Below are 17,545 nucleotides of genomic sequence, written 5' to 3'. Positions count from 1 at the left end.
AATTAACATGCTTAAAAAATTTGTTGTACGACACATGAAATATTAGCCATTCAAATTGAATCAAATGTGATTTTTGCTCCTATTCACCAAAGTATTTTCTCACCAAAGAATGTTTTCCCCGTATCTCTAGTTGTGGGGTAGGAAGAGAGGCTCATCTCTTCTTGTAAAACGGTGTAGTACGATATGTATGACCATGGCTCTCTGGAGCATAATCCTCCCAGAGAGAGAGATCTACCTGCGGGAGCTCGTCGCATTTTCTAAGCGGATTTCTGAAATTTACGTAATTAAAAAACGATCGTTTCTCTCTTTCATATACCTTGATTCAAACTAAACGACAAAAATGAGACAGCAACTAAACTTACACAGCCAACTAAACTTACAATTCGGAGATTTGTTGAAATCCTGATCTTTGCACATGCTGAATATTGTCTCCGTTGTCGCAGAGTAGTCGCGATATACTTGACTTCCGTAATTCGTTCAATTGTTCTGCATATGAAACACATATAAAATGTTTATATTATATATACATATACGATCGGGATTGTCCCGATTGCGCACATTAACAATCGGACATGACAATATTTCCCGATCGAACACATTTATTGGACTCACTCGCAATCAATATCGTAATAATGATATTTATTGTACCTATAGTAAATGTTATTTTCGAGTCTTCCGTTTCGAACCAGTAACGATCACCGATTCGCGTTTGTTTAAACTGTCTTAACATAATGCACAAGAATGTCGGTCCAGCTAGCGCTCCGTTAACATGATTCTCCAAGGATCCACCGACAGTTAGCTCGACGTCATCTGGACTAATGTACAACGTGGCGAGTTTTTGTATATCCTACAATTTTTAAGTTCATTTTTAATTGAAGATGCATCTATGTAGAGATATTTGTTTTACTCACCGAAAGAGATATATAGTCAGCAAAATCATTGAAAGTTCTCGCTCGTGATAGTCCGCAATATTCGCGATAATCATTGTATGAAGCGAGCCCATGATCGCGATCCCTTTGGATGTCTATCGCTCTTAGGTCAGACCCGAGGATCTTTCCTCTTCTGAACAAGAACTGTGTAATCTACAAGCGACTATTGTTACAGAAACCTTATTTTATTAAATGCCCTAATCAGGGTGACTTCTTTCCTTTGTCTCTGTTGACAATTGTTTTATTTTTACTTTGAATTTGATTTTTCGACCTATAGATACCTCTTTATCGAAAAATACATCGGTATTTTTTAGTGGTTGATATGTGAAACCCCTTGTCAAATCATCTAGATTGTTGCCCTTCTCTATAATGCCAGGTCTGTTAAAGTGATCGCTCAATCTCAGAGCAGCGAAGGAGGATCGATCTTCCAACACTAAGCTGATAAATAAAATTTGTTATTTTAATAATAAAGTTCACGATAAAATTTATATCATGAGTGCTTCATTGTTCATGTTTGACATATGTAACTGCCACTGACAATTTGTTCTCATATCATAAGAAGATTAATAATAAACTTCCTGCACGGTTCGTCTTTTCTCTTTTTCTCTCGTGAAAAGAAAATGAGCGAAGATGAATCATGTAAGAAGTTCAGCTAAAAAGAACAGGCCTTTTAACGTCAGAACAAATAAAGGATAAGTTTGAAGAGTGATATTTTTATCCGAAAATTTGACTTGCAAAATCGTACAAAACTAGGCGACATTGTATCACTATAATTTACATATAACTGACACGATTTATATGTTTAACCCTCACCACCCATCTAGGATCTTTCTTGACCCTATGTATCTAAAGTGGCGATATTTTCTATTTTATGAAAGAATTATTCCGAGTAATTATTTTCATAGCAATATTTTTATTTTATGTTACTTTTGTTATTAATACATAAAAAGTTTATATATTAAAAATTCATTATTTATATCAAAAACTCCTTTTTTCAATATAAAATAAGCAATTATAATAAAAAATGATCCTACTGGTAACTGGGTTATATGAAATTCTAAAGTAGGTGGGCGGTGAGAGTTAATATATAGTCAGCGTATTGAAAATAATATCGAGACGTATTAACAAAAGTTGTTAAATACTTACTTAAGTAAACCAGCTATATTTGAATGAAAATATCTGAAGGCTGCATTCGAGTGTTCGTTTAGCACGTTACCGTTGATTGTTTCGTCATAATCATTCACGAAATTCTGAGTATTGTAAGTAATTTGGTTAGCATAGACTTGGCTTGTACCTGCAATATACATTAATTATTAATGTTCCGACCTAAATAGCAAAAGTGTATAACTATTGCAAAAAGGTTGAAATTTCTATTTGGTATTTTTAAATCGGATTTGTATTACTTTCAAAATAAACGAAGCTTACATTTTGAGGGTCGGTATGTTCGAATTATCGACTATCGATCGATACATAATAAGGCCTGTTTGTTTTAGTTCAACTTCTTGCACGATTTATCTATTCTTTTTTTCTTTCCACGTTGGAGAGAAAAAGCGAAAAAATGAACTGTGCAAGAAGTTCAGCTAAATAGAATAAATATATAACCACAGTATAAGCATCTATCTACTTATATTGTATCTACTTATTATACTATCGTTATAGTTCGAACCTAAGAAGATTGGCAGCCATTCGTAATACGTGATGTACTGATGTTCGGCGATAACAATCCGGCGCGTTTCTTGAAATATTGTTTCGTCAATCCAGTGGGGATTCAAACGCGCTAGATAATCAGCAATGCGATTATGTTCCCTGAGCAGCATAATATGTAAGATCGTCAACTGTGTATTTTGATTAGCTCGCATATCACCTAAAAAAAAATTATTATTATTATTTCTCAATACGTACAATTTTCTTTCAGAAATAATGTATTTTACGCTCGCAAATCGAATTTTGCAAAAAAACACAAAGCGGGCAAACGTATATGTACTTGGGGTTTGGAACGCTCGCGGAAAATAAAGACAATAAAATTATAACAAAAAACGCACGGATACTTTAAATTATTTTCGGAAACGGATCGATCGTTAACAAACTATTTGTTTTCCAACATAATGGATCTTAAAAATTGTCCTCGCACTTGTACATTTTGGCACAAAACGCAGAAATAATTGTTAAGAATTTTTCATTTTACATATGCAAGTAGCCGTGGATACTTCGGATTAGACACACAGCACTTATTCTGGATCTCGACTATCAATAAACTATTTTATTTTTACAGTAGGGAATTTTAGAGATTGTCCTCGCACCCGTATATTTTGTTATTTGTTTATTAATATTAAATTGACTTCTTTGTTATAATTTTAATCTTTTTCATATAAGTATATTTCTTTCTGTCATCATTTTTAATTAGGACAAATTTTTAATTTTTGCTTCAATAACGCTCCAAACTACATATTCAGCTACATGTAAAACGCATGTTTATTCTCACCGGCAGCATAGCATGGCTCGAATTCATATACTGTATCGCATATAGCAGTTTTGTTAGGTGCCGATGGTGGAAATTCTCTGTTATGCTTCAATTCCACATTCAGACGACCGCCGAAACCGGCCCGTAAACTAGCGGCAATTTCATCGCTCGATCCATAAACGAGTGAGAGGTCCAGATAGTGAGTGACTATATTTATCTGGAAAATATTGCATATATGTCAACTGCGAATTAATTAATCTTCCGAAAACCTATCCATGCAAGTTATAACTAAACATAAAGCGTTAAAGATTTAGTAATTTATCGCTCATGTACCCTGCGAATAGATAAAAACTATTAGAGATAAATAAAGTTTATGAAATTAAAATATAACAAACAATACTCATCTAGTTTAAAAATATAAATAAGTGAATAAAAATGACGAGAATAACACGGTATCGCAAGTTTCCAACTGTCTACTGTCGCTTTATGTAACGATCTGATGCATTTTAATTTTCTCATTACCACACTCGCGTATGATGAATAATGAATGACAAATAAATCATAAATGAATGAACGAGATGTAAATGTGAAACCTGTTCCGCCGTGTGTGACTTGTACGGAGACAAACATCCACGATCAAGGTCGGTCGTACTACGGACAAAGTTCAGGCACCGTATGGAGGACACGCTATACACCGGATCGTCATCAGGTATCAGTATCGGGAAGCATTGGGGCATCGTCGCCAAGTCTGGTGCTATCTGACCGTCAAACGTGCAACATTGTGTGCTGTGCGATTCTACGATTATAATACGGTCGTGGAAAGATAAATTATCGAGATTCAAAGTGGTCACACATCATCACTGACGAGTGACACATAGCATTGACATGTAACAAGAAGTGCAAAACGTACTCGATTGAGTCGTGCCATCGATCAAACCCATGTCGTGCGTTATGACCTGTCCGTATTGCATCGCTAACAGAGTCCATACTACGTCGTCGACATCGCTGTTCGGGAACAGGGTGTAACTGACGGTCCGAGCCAACGGCAAATCTGTTCCAATGATCGATCCCGACGGTGCTCTAATTCCTGTGTTAAACAAATTTTAAGAGAGACAAAGGATTCAAAAATTATCAAATTTTGCTGCAAAGATAGTCTGCGAAAAAATATCGATATTTATCGACTAAAAAAAGATATTCTACAACTTGATAGTCGACGCGATTATCAAATTTTAGAAAGTTCACATGTTATTTTCATTATATTATAGATATATTAAAAAGTTATGTATACATAACGAATATATTTCGCACTAGATTTGAAAATGTCGGAAATTAATTCTAAACTAGTTTTACATAGTTTCATCATATTACGGTTCGACTCGTGCAAAATCGACCAATAAATTTTAACAATTAACATAAATAGGAATATACAAACGCGCATTTCGATTTATAGATCTATAAATTGAAATGCCGATTTGTATATTCCTATTTATGTTCATCGTTAAAATTTATTGACGAAATCTTTTGGTGAAATCTATTTTGCAATTGAAATAAATTTTTTGTAAAAAATGAGACCAGTATTTATCGGTTGCTTCGTAATGTGGTGGATGTAATATAATATATGGTAACGCTATGATGAAATTTTTTTTGGAGAACAATGTCATAACTACAACTTTCCAAATTATCTGAAGAATTTCTAAATTAAAGAACTTTCTAAATTATCTGAAAAACTATTTTTTGTAACACTTTAATTCCTTTTATAATACGGAAAGATATTTTGTCAAAGGTAATAATTTTAAGGAAATTATATTGTAGATGAAGAATTATATATAAAATTTGTAGAAATCTCGAAACACTTTCTTAGATCCCTCTCTGTATACAGAAAATATTATATCCACACATATGTGTATTAATTATAAACTTTTATCAGGATTTTTACATTATCAATTAAATTAATTTGTATATTAGGCGATACATAAATCATGTTCCAATATGGTGTTTGTACTTCGGTGTGGTAACAAAAATCACATGAGTAAGCAAATAAGTAGGCCTTGAAATCTTTTTCGCAATTAGAAACCACTTGTTTATCGCTTGTGCCAAGCTGACCGTAACAAAATTTAGAACGAAATACCATTGACGCAACAAATCGATATTATCTGATATCACTGATCTAAGCCTTTCTTTATCACTTAAAATTTTTACAGTTTGTTGAATAAAGATACAATGTAATTTTTTTATGTAGCTATTACTTTCATCAAAATAATTAATATGTTGCAAATCTCTTTGTTGTAAACTTCTAGTCTTTTTCACTTTAGAATTTAAAATAAATTTAAAAAGACATTTAACATTTATGAATCATTGTTGTGTACTTTTTTACGAGTGTTATTAAAAATTTGATATTTTTGCATGCTTAACGATAAAAGAAACATTATTAGAAATGGGATTAATTATATGGTCAAATAAAATACGATTATTTACCATCGCTGTAACGCGGACGTACGAGTCTTCCATATCTTGTATTGGCCAGACCCCAAGTAGGATTTCGAAGATTATTGCAGGAACCGTCATAACTTCGATATCGCGATTGCTGACAAACTTTGGGAAAAGTGTCGCCGCACTTAATTTGTTGATGAACATCGTTGCTCGTATTTTGACCAAAAATGAAAGGAAAGCTTGAACAAATAAAACAGTAAGTAAGACAAATTTTTTTTATTACACATGTAATGACACAAAATATAGCTCTCTATATAAGCCTTAGCTCTCTATAACCCAATTTTTTTGTCAAAAAAATTATATAACGTGAAACTAGCAAACATTAACCTTCGAATAAAACTAACAATTAATTTAGAATTTTTTTTTATAATTATTAGTATAAAAAGCAAAAACTGTAAATTGTGATAAACAAACTCTTTGATTTCGAAAGTGTGGTAGAACAATAAGATGCTAAGCTAAATTGCAGCAAAAAATGAAATAAAACTGAAAAATACATATGTACACTGAGAAAAAAAATTTGTCAATCCCAAGAAATATTTAGTTCGATACGTTCAACTAAACATTTTAGTTAGTTAACTAAACATTAGTTGAATTAATTAATTATTGATTATAAAGAAACGAAATAAATTGTTGAAACAACTAATATTTAGTTAACTAACTAAAATGTTTAGTTGAACGTATCGGACTAAATATTTCTTGAGATTAACAATTTTCTTTCTCAGTGTATGAGTATGTAACTTTAAAGTTATAATATATATTCGTTGTAGAGAGGGCTAATATGCTATTATCTTGCACTTAAACCTAATTCTTTGTACATTTCTTGTTCTTACATTTACATTATTTATTGACTTACTTGGAATTTGAGAAGTCCAGCGAAGATGGAAAGTATGAAAACGTCGAATTTGGAGAATGATAGACAGACGGGCGATAGGAACCAGAGAAATGATTTTGAACCTTAAACACGTTGTAATACGAAGTTTCCGATCCTTCTAAATCCGGAAGCTTCCTTTCTTGCTCTTTTAAACAGATCATATATGTGCAGATGTAAATTTTATGTGTAAAAGAATATAGCATATGTGTAAAACAGGAAATACGCCCCATTAATAATAGTTGCAATCAGCTTACTTATAAGTTTTCAATTTCTCGGCGATATTAAAGAACCTTGATTTACTTTCAATAGTTTTATAAACGATCGTCTTTAGATTTCATAATGTTAGCAATCGTTTCGCCAGGAGTAACTCCTCTAAAATTTTCCCACGCAAGACGATCAAGTATTTTATTCGCAATAGAAGACATTTATCTTCCCCTTTGTATAGATATACCGCACTCGATGCTAAGCAAGGTCTTCTTTCGTTTATCGTATTTGCTGTTGAATACGGCAGCGATCGCTGCTGTTGAGACGATTAATGTAGATTTATCAATAAAACCGGTAGACTCGTGATTTAAACAGATCCGCGAGCGCGGGAGAACCTTTCACCATTTACGACCGTAAACGTTAAATGTTACGTCGACGACAGATATAATCGGTTCGTGCCGTCGTGCATAATGAATCATTGGGATAAATGTTTAATTTACAAGAACGTCGCGTTTTGTTAAATTACTCGATTGGAGATCTCTTGATGCATTCTTGCGTCGAGAGAACTTCCCTCCCGGAAATGATTCTCTTTTTGATAAATCGACGACATTAATGAATCGTGAGCTATGTGCGATCGCAGAACATTGAGTAACGGGATAATCTTTCGCAACATTTGGTTCAACGTTTAAATGTTATACTAGCGACAGGCTGTACCGTCACGATTCGATAATTTCTTGGCACACACGGTGCAATGTGTCTCGAATGCTGTTTACCAAATATACGTAGTCGTTGAACCACATATGGACGCAACGCGCTGATGTGAGTTTTAAAGAAAAATCATCTAATTGTAAGTCTTCCATATTAAGAAACAGAAGAATAGTACTTTCAATTTTTAAAAATTTAAATTTTTATTTCTGTACAATGTTTAATATAGGTACTTTTACGTTAATGTAACACGCACGTCGCAGGAGTGGTCCAAAACATGTTGAAGCCATTTTGCATAGCCAGTTTGCGCATGTAATTTCACGTGAATGCATTTCGCGGCTAGATAGTTCCGCGTAGATGGAGAATCCTTGATTGCTCCAAGTAACCTTTCATTTGCCCGATTTTGCATCGCCACCAGACCTTCTCTCGAAAACGTAACGTGCCTTTCAGCAGTGCGCACGCATGCATTTTCTATCTCACGAGCTATTTCTTGCCATTAACTCCCACCTGTTACACAAAGAACGTGCAACGCGTGTATACGGTAACAGTTTCTCTGCCCGTGTCGACCGTCACGATTATTGATCTTGTTATTATACTGTTAGAGAAAACGAACATATTACAACTAGATCATGTAACATTCTCCGTAAACTTACATAATAATTGACGCAAAGTACTAAATACCTTCAACGGATCAATCACAAGAAAAGCATGTCAAGATAAAAGTGCAGTTTGCTAACTGGACCAGTATTGATATCATGAAAAATAGTTTTGTTTATCAAGTCTAACAAAGTTATTAATTTTAGGCTAGGGTTATTGATTTTTCTGATAAGTTGCATGCTTAAAGATAGCAATTGTAAATTATACGAAAAGCCATTATTAAAGTATATGTGATAATCTTATGCCAGAAGTAAATTGCGTGGTTCTATGTCAGAAAACATTTGACATGATTTTTTGTTATGGTTTCAAGTTAATACAGTTAGCTATATTATTTAGCACATTAGTTATATATTGTATCTGAAAGTTTCAATAAAATAATTGAATAAATGAATATAAAATAAATGTAGTCTGTTTTTTAACTAAATTGTCATTTCGAAACGTGTACAATACAGGATGAGGCACCTAACTTTATCGGACACACTGTTAATAACAGTTACCTATGTTAAGGAATTGACGATTGTAATAACAATAATAATAAGCTGAGATGCTTTTTATGTTGATAAACATAAAGATCTTGAGTATCTCATTATCTATAATGGTGCGTCTCCACCTGCGAGTAAGAACTCTCGAGAGCAAAAAGAAAGAGAGAGAGAGAAAGACTCTCGAGTCTCTCTCTCTTTCTCTCTTGTTGCTCTCGAGAGTTCTTACTCGCAGGTGGACACGCACCATTAGGATTAGGACCGACAAATGATAATACACTTTTACTCAGAATTCAACATATTTTTTAACTACACGACATAAAAAATATAACATTCGGTTTAAAAAAATAAAGTTGACTTTCAAATCTTTGAAACATCTCCACTTATAAAAAATGATCCTTTTTAAATCACGCAACTTTTGCATGTAACAATTTTTCATACAATGCATAATTTATTATAATTATTCAAGATGCACAAGTTAGTGTTTTACTTTATATAAAAATATGAAATTATTTTGATACATTAAGAAATTACTTTTTATTGAATTTTTTTCAAATCTGGACCATTTTACGTGTTAGGTACACACTTTGTAGTAATATAAGTAATTACAAAAATACATAATATTTTAACAATATTAAAACTTCAACTTATTTTTATTAAATTAGTATAAAAATTTTATGTCATTTCTGCGCTCGAGATAAAAGTAATAATTACCTCTGTGCGACGAAGTAGTCTGTTTCTTTGTCGTGGAGTCTTCGGTGTTTACAATTGCTAACAAACTGTTCTGCAAAAGCACTGCAATGAGGAAGACTACAATCCAGAGATTATTTTGATTTCGCATGTTTCTGAAATAAAAATATGAAATTGTATTTATAGATAAGATAATTTTTAATATTATATTTGAAATCGTATTACTTATTCGAATAACAGGGGCTTTGAGAGTTCAACGCGGTTGAGGGTGTGTAAGTTAATGCTATACGACGTTTAATCTTTAACAACTAATAAAAGATACATAATTATAAATCGCACGTTTCGGTTCTTTTTGTAATTTTTATTTATTATAGATAAAAGCGCCCCTCCCCCCTGTGTTTTTAAGATAAAAATATGATTTCATTACAAATTATTGTTTGGCTGACATACAATGGCAATGTTCTTGTATCCATGCTTTAAGAAATTGTTCCAATTATTTGACTTCAATGCTTAAGTTTGCTTTTACGTTTTTTGAGCTGGTGAATAAGTAACTTTACTTCTATTTTTGTTCAAGTTATGACTGTCACTTTAATTTCGATTATATCATAAATTATGATCATTAATCAAGTTTTACTTTCTCGCCGAAAATTATGCTATTTTTAAACCTTCAAGTTTTAAAGTTACTCTCTTGTTTCTTGGAAAACGTGAAATCATTTTGATTTAATTGTTACCGCATCGCTGATAATGGCTCAAAGCGGAGCCAAAACGTCTGATTTATAATTATATATTTTATTAGTTATTAAAGATCGATATAACGTTAACACATTGTTAACCGCGTTGAACTCACAAAATTCCTTTTTACTTGTCTTTTACTTTGTTATAATTTCATTATCAAGAAGCTCTTGTTATTTAATTATACGATTATTATTATTAGACTTATTATTTGATCATTACTGGCACTTATAATTTAACTTTTCCCGGATGCCTACGTAGAAATCCGTATGATATAATATTTCGAAACGATATCATTGTGAAATTATTTATTACACATACAAAATTAAGGACACTAGTCATTTCAAATTCCTAATTAAATTGTGAAAATATTAAGGTGAGTAACCACCAACTGTTGTTTGCAAACATTTATCCAGAAAAAACACATTTAAGCAAAATGTTCACAAGCATTCGTAAACATTTGTTAAAAATGCTTTTCTGGTGGGTATCCTTTACAGAGTTACTGAACGTAGATTTTACGCGGAAACCAATATTGTAGTTCCATACGGTACGATCTCAAATTAAAACTATTTTACGAAGCTTGCTAAGCAGCTGCTTTTATAGAATGCCAGTTGAATATATTGTTTCTACTAAATAGCCCCTAATGCATTAGAAAATGAATTTATGAATGAATAAACAGATGACACGAACGCTATTAGTTTACCTTGGTACTATTTTCATCTTCATGGTGATAACAGTTTCTGAGACTACACGCGCAACTCTTCCGAATAAAGTTGAATATTCCGATATATCTTTTTCGTGCAAGACGCCACAAGTATATAAATTTCAATTTTTTTCCTAGATTATCATTAGGAATTTTTACAGCTGCAGTAAATTCAGGAAAAGATAACGTTCTGCGAAAGGTATTTTCTGGCTTGTGTGTTTACGTTTTTTTGTGTTGATCATCCATCTCACTGACATTGCGACGTTGCAACTCAATTTCTCGTTAATGCATGGAAATCTAACCGCATTTGCGGTTCACTTCCCGAATGCAATTTACATGCCTTTTTCACGTGATATATGCATCAAGATGTGCGTATAATGTTAATGGAGTTTGTGAAGATCGGACGTATACGAACGACAAAAAGATGCGTGGCGCATCGCTACATTATACGTATGCATCGTTTCGAATCATTATCGCTGTGATGACGCACAGTATTAACTATAAATTAGTGGATTAATCTCATTGTCAGATATTTCCTTTGCTGCACGTGACTTTATTAAATTGCTCTAAAGTTAACGTACCGTTATCATAATTTTATATATGTGCGCTGGTCACAGAAAGAAGAAGTCTGTGCGGCGCTGGTGTGTGTCTAGGCATAATATAATCCGATAGAATCTAATCAGTATGTACATAGAAAATTAATCACTATCTTGAAATAACTTAATTCTAGGAAGTAGACCACATTACACGATTTTTATAATATTTTGCATACTTGCAATTAATTTTAATAAGCAAGATATACTTTTGGTTTTCTTAATAAATTGATTGCTGTTGCGCAAATCTTTAAATGCCGACAAAAAAGTAAGGAAGATGATTGATTATTTAATATACATATATGTTATGCAAATAGAGACTCGATTGCATCTATTTCACATTTCTAATTACAATAATATTGTAATGAATATTTTTATCGCAATGTTGATTACAAAATATGCGTAATAATATGCCTCTACGCGCGCGGAGGTATATTTGTACTGCATGTATTGCGACACATTATGAGACAGCACAAAATCGTTCGTATAAGTTCTAAGTGACGCTTGATTACGCGTACGGTACCAGAAATTAGTGTCGTAATAGCGTAACAGTAACAATAGCGATTAAAGTCAGCAATCGTGTATTGCCTTACTTTTAACACTCTTTGCGATATCATATACCTAAAGTCAATTAATTTCTTATGACATGGTCAATCTGAAAGACATAACGTTACTGTTGTCGTCATTTGTTATACATAATCAATCTAGAAGTAAGAAATAATATCAAAATAATAATTACAATAACAATTGTTTTATTGAAATCTTCCTTAAGTTATCTCATGCCACATGTTTAATTCTTTAATAAGCAAAGCAAATCTTTGAAGTTATATCGATATCTAGAACTATTTTTCGTACATTAAAGAGAAAAATTTAAATCTGTTTAATGTAAAATTATTTTCATAATTTATGCAATACAGAATGTTAGGTTCTTCGAGCCTTGGAGGATGACTTTAATAGATTACAGATGACGGTGCAGTCTATTATTCACTAGCGAAAAATTTACAAAAGGTCCAGAAGTTACAGTTTTCTATTTTTAACGTTAATATTAGATGTCTGATTAATAAAGATTCATATTTATCTTTAAAATGATGTTGTCTCGGGTTTAGCGCCTTTATAAATATTTTCGCAAAATTTATCTCGGATCAGCGATGCTCGATATTCGATATCGCTTTTATGCATAAGCATCCTCTCCTCCACTGAAAAAAAGGTTTAGTTATAATAACCTAAGGCTTGGTGAAATAGCTTCAACTAAAGAGTTTAGTGATTATCACGAAATATTTGGTTAATGTTAACAAATTTGGTTAATGTTAACAAATTCGGTTAACATTAACCAAATATTTCGTCATATAATCACTAAACCCTTTAGTTGAAGCTATTTCACCAAGCCTTAGGTTATTCTAACCAAACTTTTTTTCAGTGTCGGAAGGGCCACGCGAGGTCACGTTTCTCACGCTACTATCTCATTTCGCGTATATATCACACGGAATCAATGTCGCGTGAAAAACAGTTTAATCACAGAAGCTAGGGCGTGATTGTGCGCGATTGCCTTCCGGTTACGACTATAGCCTTCGCGCGCATGTAAAGGAGATTTTCTCCATTTATTGGCAACGATTTGCACAATCTGTGGCAACTCATACCCCATTGTCGAAGGCCGACGCTTTGTATTGTACAGTTGCGAGTAACAATGACGCGGATTTCGATTAGATTTTTCTCGTTACCAACGTTTATTCGTGACTGTCATCTTTCTGTACTAGTTCTAGGTGTAATTGTATGTTGCGAATGCTTACCCGGTAAAAAAAACTTTAGCTGAACTATCAAGCACAAAAAAATGCAAATTTCATGCAAAATAAATTAGTTATTCAGTAATTCAAAAATATCATTTTTAGATAATACTCTGAATATATTAGGTATATTTAGATAAAATATTTTGTTTTAAATCTGTGCAACATTATACTAATTCATTATAAGCTATTCCAAATAAAGCTTCGATTAAATATAGCGACTTAAAACTCTTGTTTTCTTATACTGCAGTTTCATTGAATTATGACGTAAAAAGCGTAGCGTAAAAATTAATTAATTTTTATATACAATATTACAAGAAGAGAAATTAATATGATTTCTCACTTCTGATGTTATGACATAATATTACTGCAATAAGGAAACGAGAATCTTAAATCAACGAATGTTAGAAGCATAACTCGTGTAATTTAATAAGTTTTAAACTTGCAGTTACCATCTAATAAATACCGTAAATTTTTACACTTAACGAACAAGAAAACTGTGAGGTAACTTCACTGGAAATGCATAGTAACTACAGTTGCAGTTAAATGTTAACGAGTTGCTTGTGCATCTTCAAAATTTATTAAGTGAAAATTCACTGTAAAACATCGCATATTAAAAGTTACATAAATTATAATAATCAAACAGAGATATCCAGTATCAAAACGTGAATATTAGTTAACTTAATATTAATTAATTTTAATTAATTAATTTAATTTAATTTTTATTCTTTTCTATGCAAGTAATTTTTAATCGATGCAATTGGGCAAATTTATTAAATTCAATTCATGACGTTTTGACATAAATTTTTGTTTTTTTCAAGTATGAATTATATAGTCATAAATTCCATAATATAATAAACTCACAAAAAGTCTCAATAATTATGACATTGTGCCTAAACGACGCTATAAGTCTAAAAACTGAATTATTAAAAGGTAAGTCAAAGTAATATACCAATATGAAAGTCAAAATTAAAAGAAAGATCGCTGAAATGTTTTTCATTAAGAAGTATAATAAGAAATATAAAGAAGTACTGCACGATTAATCTACAGAAAGACACTGAAAATTTGATTGAGCACGATAGAGCAATTAACGCTGCATAGTCTTTTTTTTTCTTCGATTTCTTGCACTGTATTTACGACAACTTTAACTATTAACATTTGTTATCTTTGTTCGCTTACTTTAACTAGTTTATCATTGTCATGTGCCATGGTTTTGACGTGCTTCTCAACATGAATTCCATCCACAATATAATTTCGAGACATCAATATTATTACACTTACCAATTTTACATTTATGTAATGCACAAAATATGTAAGCCTTGCAATTTTATATTAATTTTGATTCTCATATTACCTTTTTATAATTCAGCTTTTAGATTTATGACATAGTATTTAGGCACAATGCTATGATTATTGAGATTTTTTGTGAGTCTACGATATTACGGAGTCTATGGCTCTAATTCACTTGACAAGTATAAAAATTCATGGTTAAAACATCGTAAATTTAATAAATTTGGCCAATTGGATTGATTAAAAATTTAATTTACGCCCAGGTAGCAGAGTGACGTCAAATGAAGTATTAATAACGTTTTAATGACATCAATCTCTAACGTCAATAAGACGTCTTTAGACGTCATCCTGCTACCTGGACGTTAATTATTTACTGACAAAGAAAATGTCATAGTTTTTATTTTAATTTTTTTTAATGTTTCAGACTTACGTGATATATATATTTTTATTAATTGTGTATTAATAAACTGCATATTTTTGTTATAAGATATATTATTGCAATACACATAACGATGCGCATCGACATAATTTTTCAGATTATATGTAATTATGTAATATTTTTAAATTTTATATTATATAAAATAAACAATTGCAATTATTATATACTTTACTTCAAAATGTTTTTTCTAATGTACAGGACTAACACACACGCAAGAGTAATCTTAGATATCCGCATTAACTTCAAAGATTTGATTCGATTCATTTCTCAATGAATCGTAGCGCCATAATTTGCTGTAATTAAAGCACTTGTATATGCAGGAAACAGCCAAAGTTGACGCTTTGGACCACATACTTTCGTAATTATTGATCACAGGTAAACAATTAAATCGACTAATGAGGAATCACCTCGCATGTGTATATACATATATGGAGACTTACAAGGTTCAGCCAAATCGTTTATATAACCCGGCAGCGTATAACATTTATGCTAAAAGGTAATTAACAGTAATTATACTAGACTATATTTTTAATTACTCTGATCATGATTCATAACATGTATTATTTAGGAATTTGGCCTCTAGTACGAGCAAATGTCACTTTTATTTGACTCCGTTAACTTGGCAGAGAAATACTTCTTTTAAAAGAATCAAGATTTTTTAATGTTCAATAATTTTTTCAAGAATTTAGTTATAAAAATTTACATATGGGAATAAAAACAAAAATTTAAAGCTCATCCAGAATGCAGGTAAAATGTGATAACTTAAAATTAGATTAAAATTGGTACAATTTTATCGTTTAACTTTTGTTTCTATGCTGGAAACACAGGAATCTTACATTTATTGTTTGTAAATGTAAATGCCCATAGAAAATATTACTTACTTTTTTTGTTTTAGTCTCTGATCAATGTAAAGGAGACTGAATCTCGTACGACTGAATCTCGGTTCGACCTTAGAAGGCAGTAGGGGTGTCGTGTATGCGTTGAAAACTACTTGAAGTAAAGTAATCTTGACAGTGATAATTGCTATATAGGTAATGTTTCGACACGTGTTGACGGGAACAACTGAACGAGCAACAGATACGAGTCGAACTTTATAAATGACGGGAGAAAGTAGAGGGACACTACCTCGTCGACAACTCCACGTTGCCGAAAGCTTAGTTGCCTATATATCGATTGTGTAATTTAAGAAAGAATTGTTTTATATATTATATATAATTATGTATATAATATGTATAGAATTAAATTCTATAAAATTATATTTTGCCAGAAAATACAGGGTATCTCAGAAGTCCCGGAACGGTTAAATATGTCAAAAAAAGTGGAAAATATGGTAAAACGTTTTAGACAAAAGTTGTATTTAAAAAGATCTATTTACTGACCTTATCAGTTTGACCACAGGTAGCGTCGTTAGGGTCAGGGTCACTTTGAATTTTTTAAATTGGATTTTCTATTTTTTATTGCGTATTTTTGTAGCCCTTGTCGGGACATTTCAAAACACTATAATAAAGCTATCTTTCGTTAAGAATTTCCTAAAATATTTTAAATTTTGTCACAATATTTTAAATATAAAATATGAAATATTACGTAAAGTACTCACACTGCTCACACTTTTTGATGACTTTACTTTGATACTTTTATACGTGGAATAATGAATAGATACATAAACATTAACGTTTATAAATGTATTCATAAATTATTCATACACATTAATATTCATATACATTTAAACAAAGTAGCTATTACATTTTCTCAGATTTTTTTACCTGTAACGCTCTTACTAAATGCAATAGCGTTTTGCACATGTTACAAATATATTATTAATAAGATTCTGAAATAATCTTAATGATAATATTATATAACATAATTATTATATAATATTGTTATGTAATATAATTATTATATAATATAATTATAATCTTCCGAAATAATCTGCTTCTTATTATTTGTATCCTCCAAAAGTTTAATTTTTTATAATTAAACAATATTATAAGAATTAAAATAAGATATTAAAAACTTTTTTGAAATACGCAATAATTTTAGTCGGTATGAACAACATTTTTATATTAAAAAATTATTATTTTCCACTTTCAGACCACTTTGGTCGGTCATATCACGATCTCAAGAGACAGATTCGTATTCTATACGATATCGGGAGATGTAATAAAAACGACAAATAAATCGCAGATTATGCGACCTTACCAAAAGATAGGTAAATCTAAAATTGAAGCGAATAGATCTTACCTGATCTTCCCTGCCAGAGATAAAAAATTCAGCCTCGACGAATCTATTTGCTTTTGCAAATCTATAAACCATTCCGAAAGACGCATAATCTGAAATGTTTGTCGTATTGAAGAAAATATAGAAGATCATTTTAGATTTAAACAGGGTGCCCCATTTTATTTCTGACGGTCCATCAAAGATCCATAATTTTGATCGCATATAAAGCTAAATCTAATCAACCGAATTTAAAAGAATTATATATGAAATAGGGGTAGAAAAGACTGAAAAATATAATAAAATT

General features: G+C 31.5%; 1 protein-coding gene across 7 annotated transcripts; it reads right to left on the bottom strand.

Moving 5' to 3' along the window:
- Positions 1-126: 126 nt before the first annotated feature.
- On the bottom strand, positions 127-16,086 carry LOC139817531 (peroxidase). 7 transcript variants are annotated; one of them, XM_071785709.1, is made up of 14 exons: positions 15,906-16,086; positions 9,511-9,641; positions 6,734-6,896; positions 5,866-6,059; positions 4,301-4,477; positions 3,984-4,186; positions 3,412-3,607; positions 2,596-2,793; positions 2,076-2,223; positions 1,211-1,367; positions 912-1,082; positions 649-847; positions 381-486; positions 127-269 (listed from the first exon to the last, which is right to left on the bottom strand). In XM_071785709.1, exons 2-14 carry the CDS (start codon positions 9,635-9,637, stop codon positions 152-154), a joined length of 2,157 nt encoding a protein of 718 aa, XP_071641810.1. In that variant the 5' UTR covers positions 9,638-9,641; positions 15,906-16,086; the 3' UTR covers positions 127-151. The 7 variants fall into 7 exon arrangements, with proteins under 7 accessions (XP_071641810.1, XP_071641805.1, XP_071641806.1 ...); XM_071785704.1 differs by lacking the exon at positions 15,906-16,086 and adding an exon at positions 10,922-10,959; XM_071785705.1 differs by lacking the exon at positions 15,906-16,086 and adding an exon at positions 10,714-10,809.
- Between the last annotated feature and the right edge of the window lie 1,459 nt (positions 16,087-17,545).

This window comes from Temnothorax longispinosus, chromosome 8 (assembly GCF_030848805.1).
Source record: "Temnothorax longispinosus isolate EJ_2023e chromosome 8, Tlon_JGU_v1, whole genome shotgun sequence".
Classification (NCBI taxonomy): domain Eukaryota; kingdom Metazoa; phylum Arthropoda; class Insecta; order Hymenoptera; family Formicidae; genus Temnothorax; species Temnothorax longispinosus.
This window is presented reverse-complemented; position numbering and strand designations above follow the sequence as displayed.

Bases quoted from the DNA above. Each gene is read 5' to 3' on its own strand.
- LOC139817531 (XM_071785703.1), bottom strand. From the start codon at position 10,645: ATGTGTTTTTTCTGGATAAATGTTTGCAAACAACA. The intron at 1,083-1,210 runs GTATCTATAGGT...AGTCGCTTGTAG, and splicing joins ATGTATTTTTCGATAAAGAG to ATTACACAGTTCTTGTTCAG. The intron at 487-648 runs GTACAATAAATA...TTTCATATGCAG, and splicing joins GAAAATAACATTTACTATAG to AACAATTGAACGAATTACGG.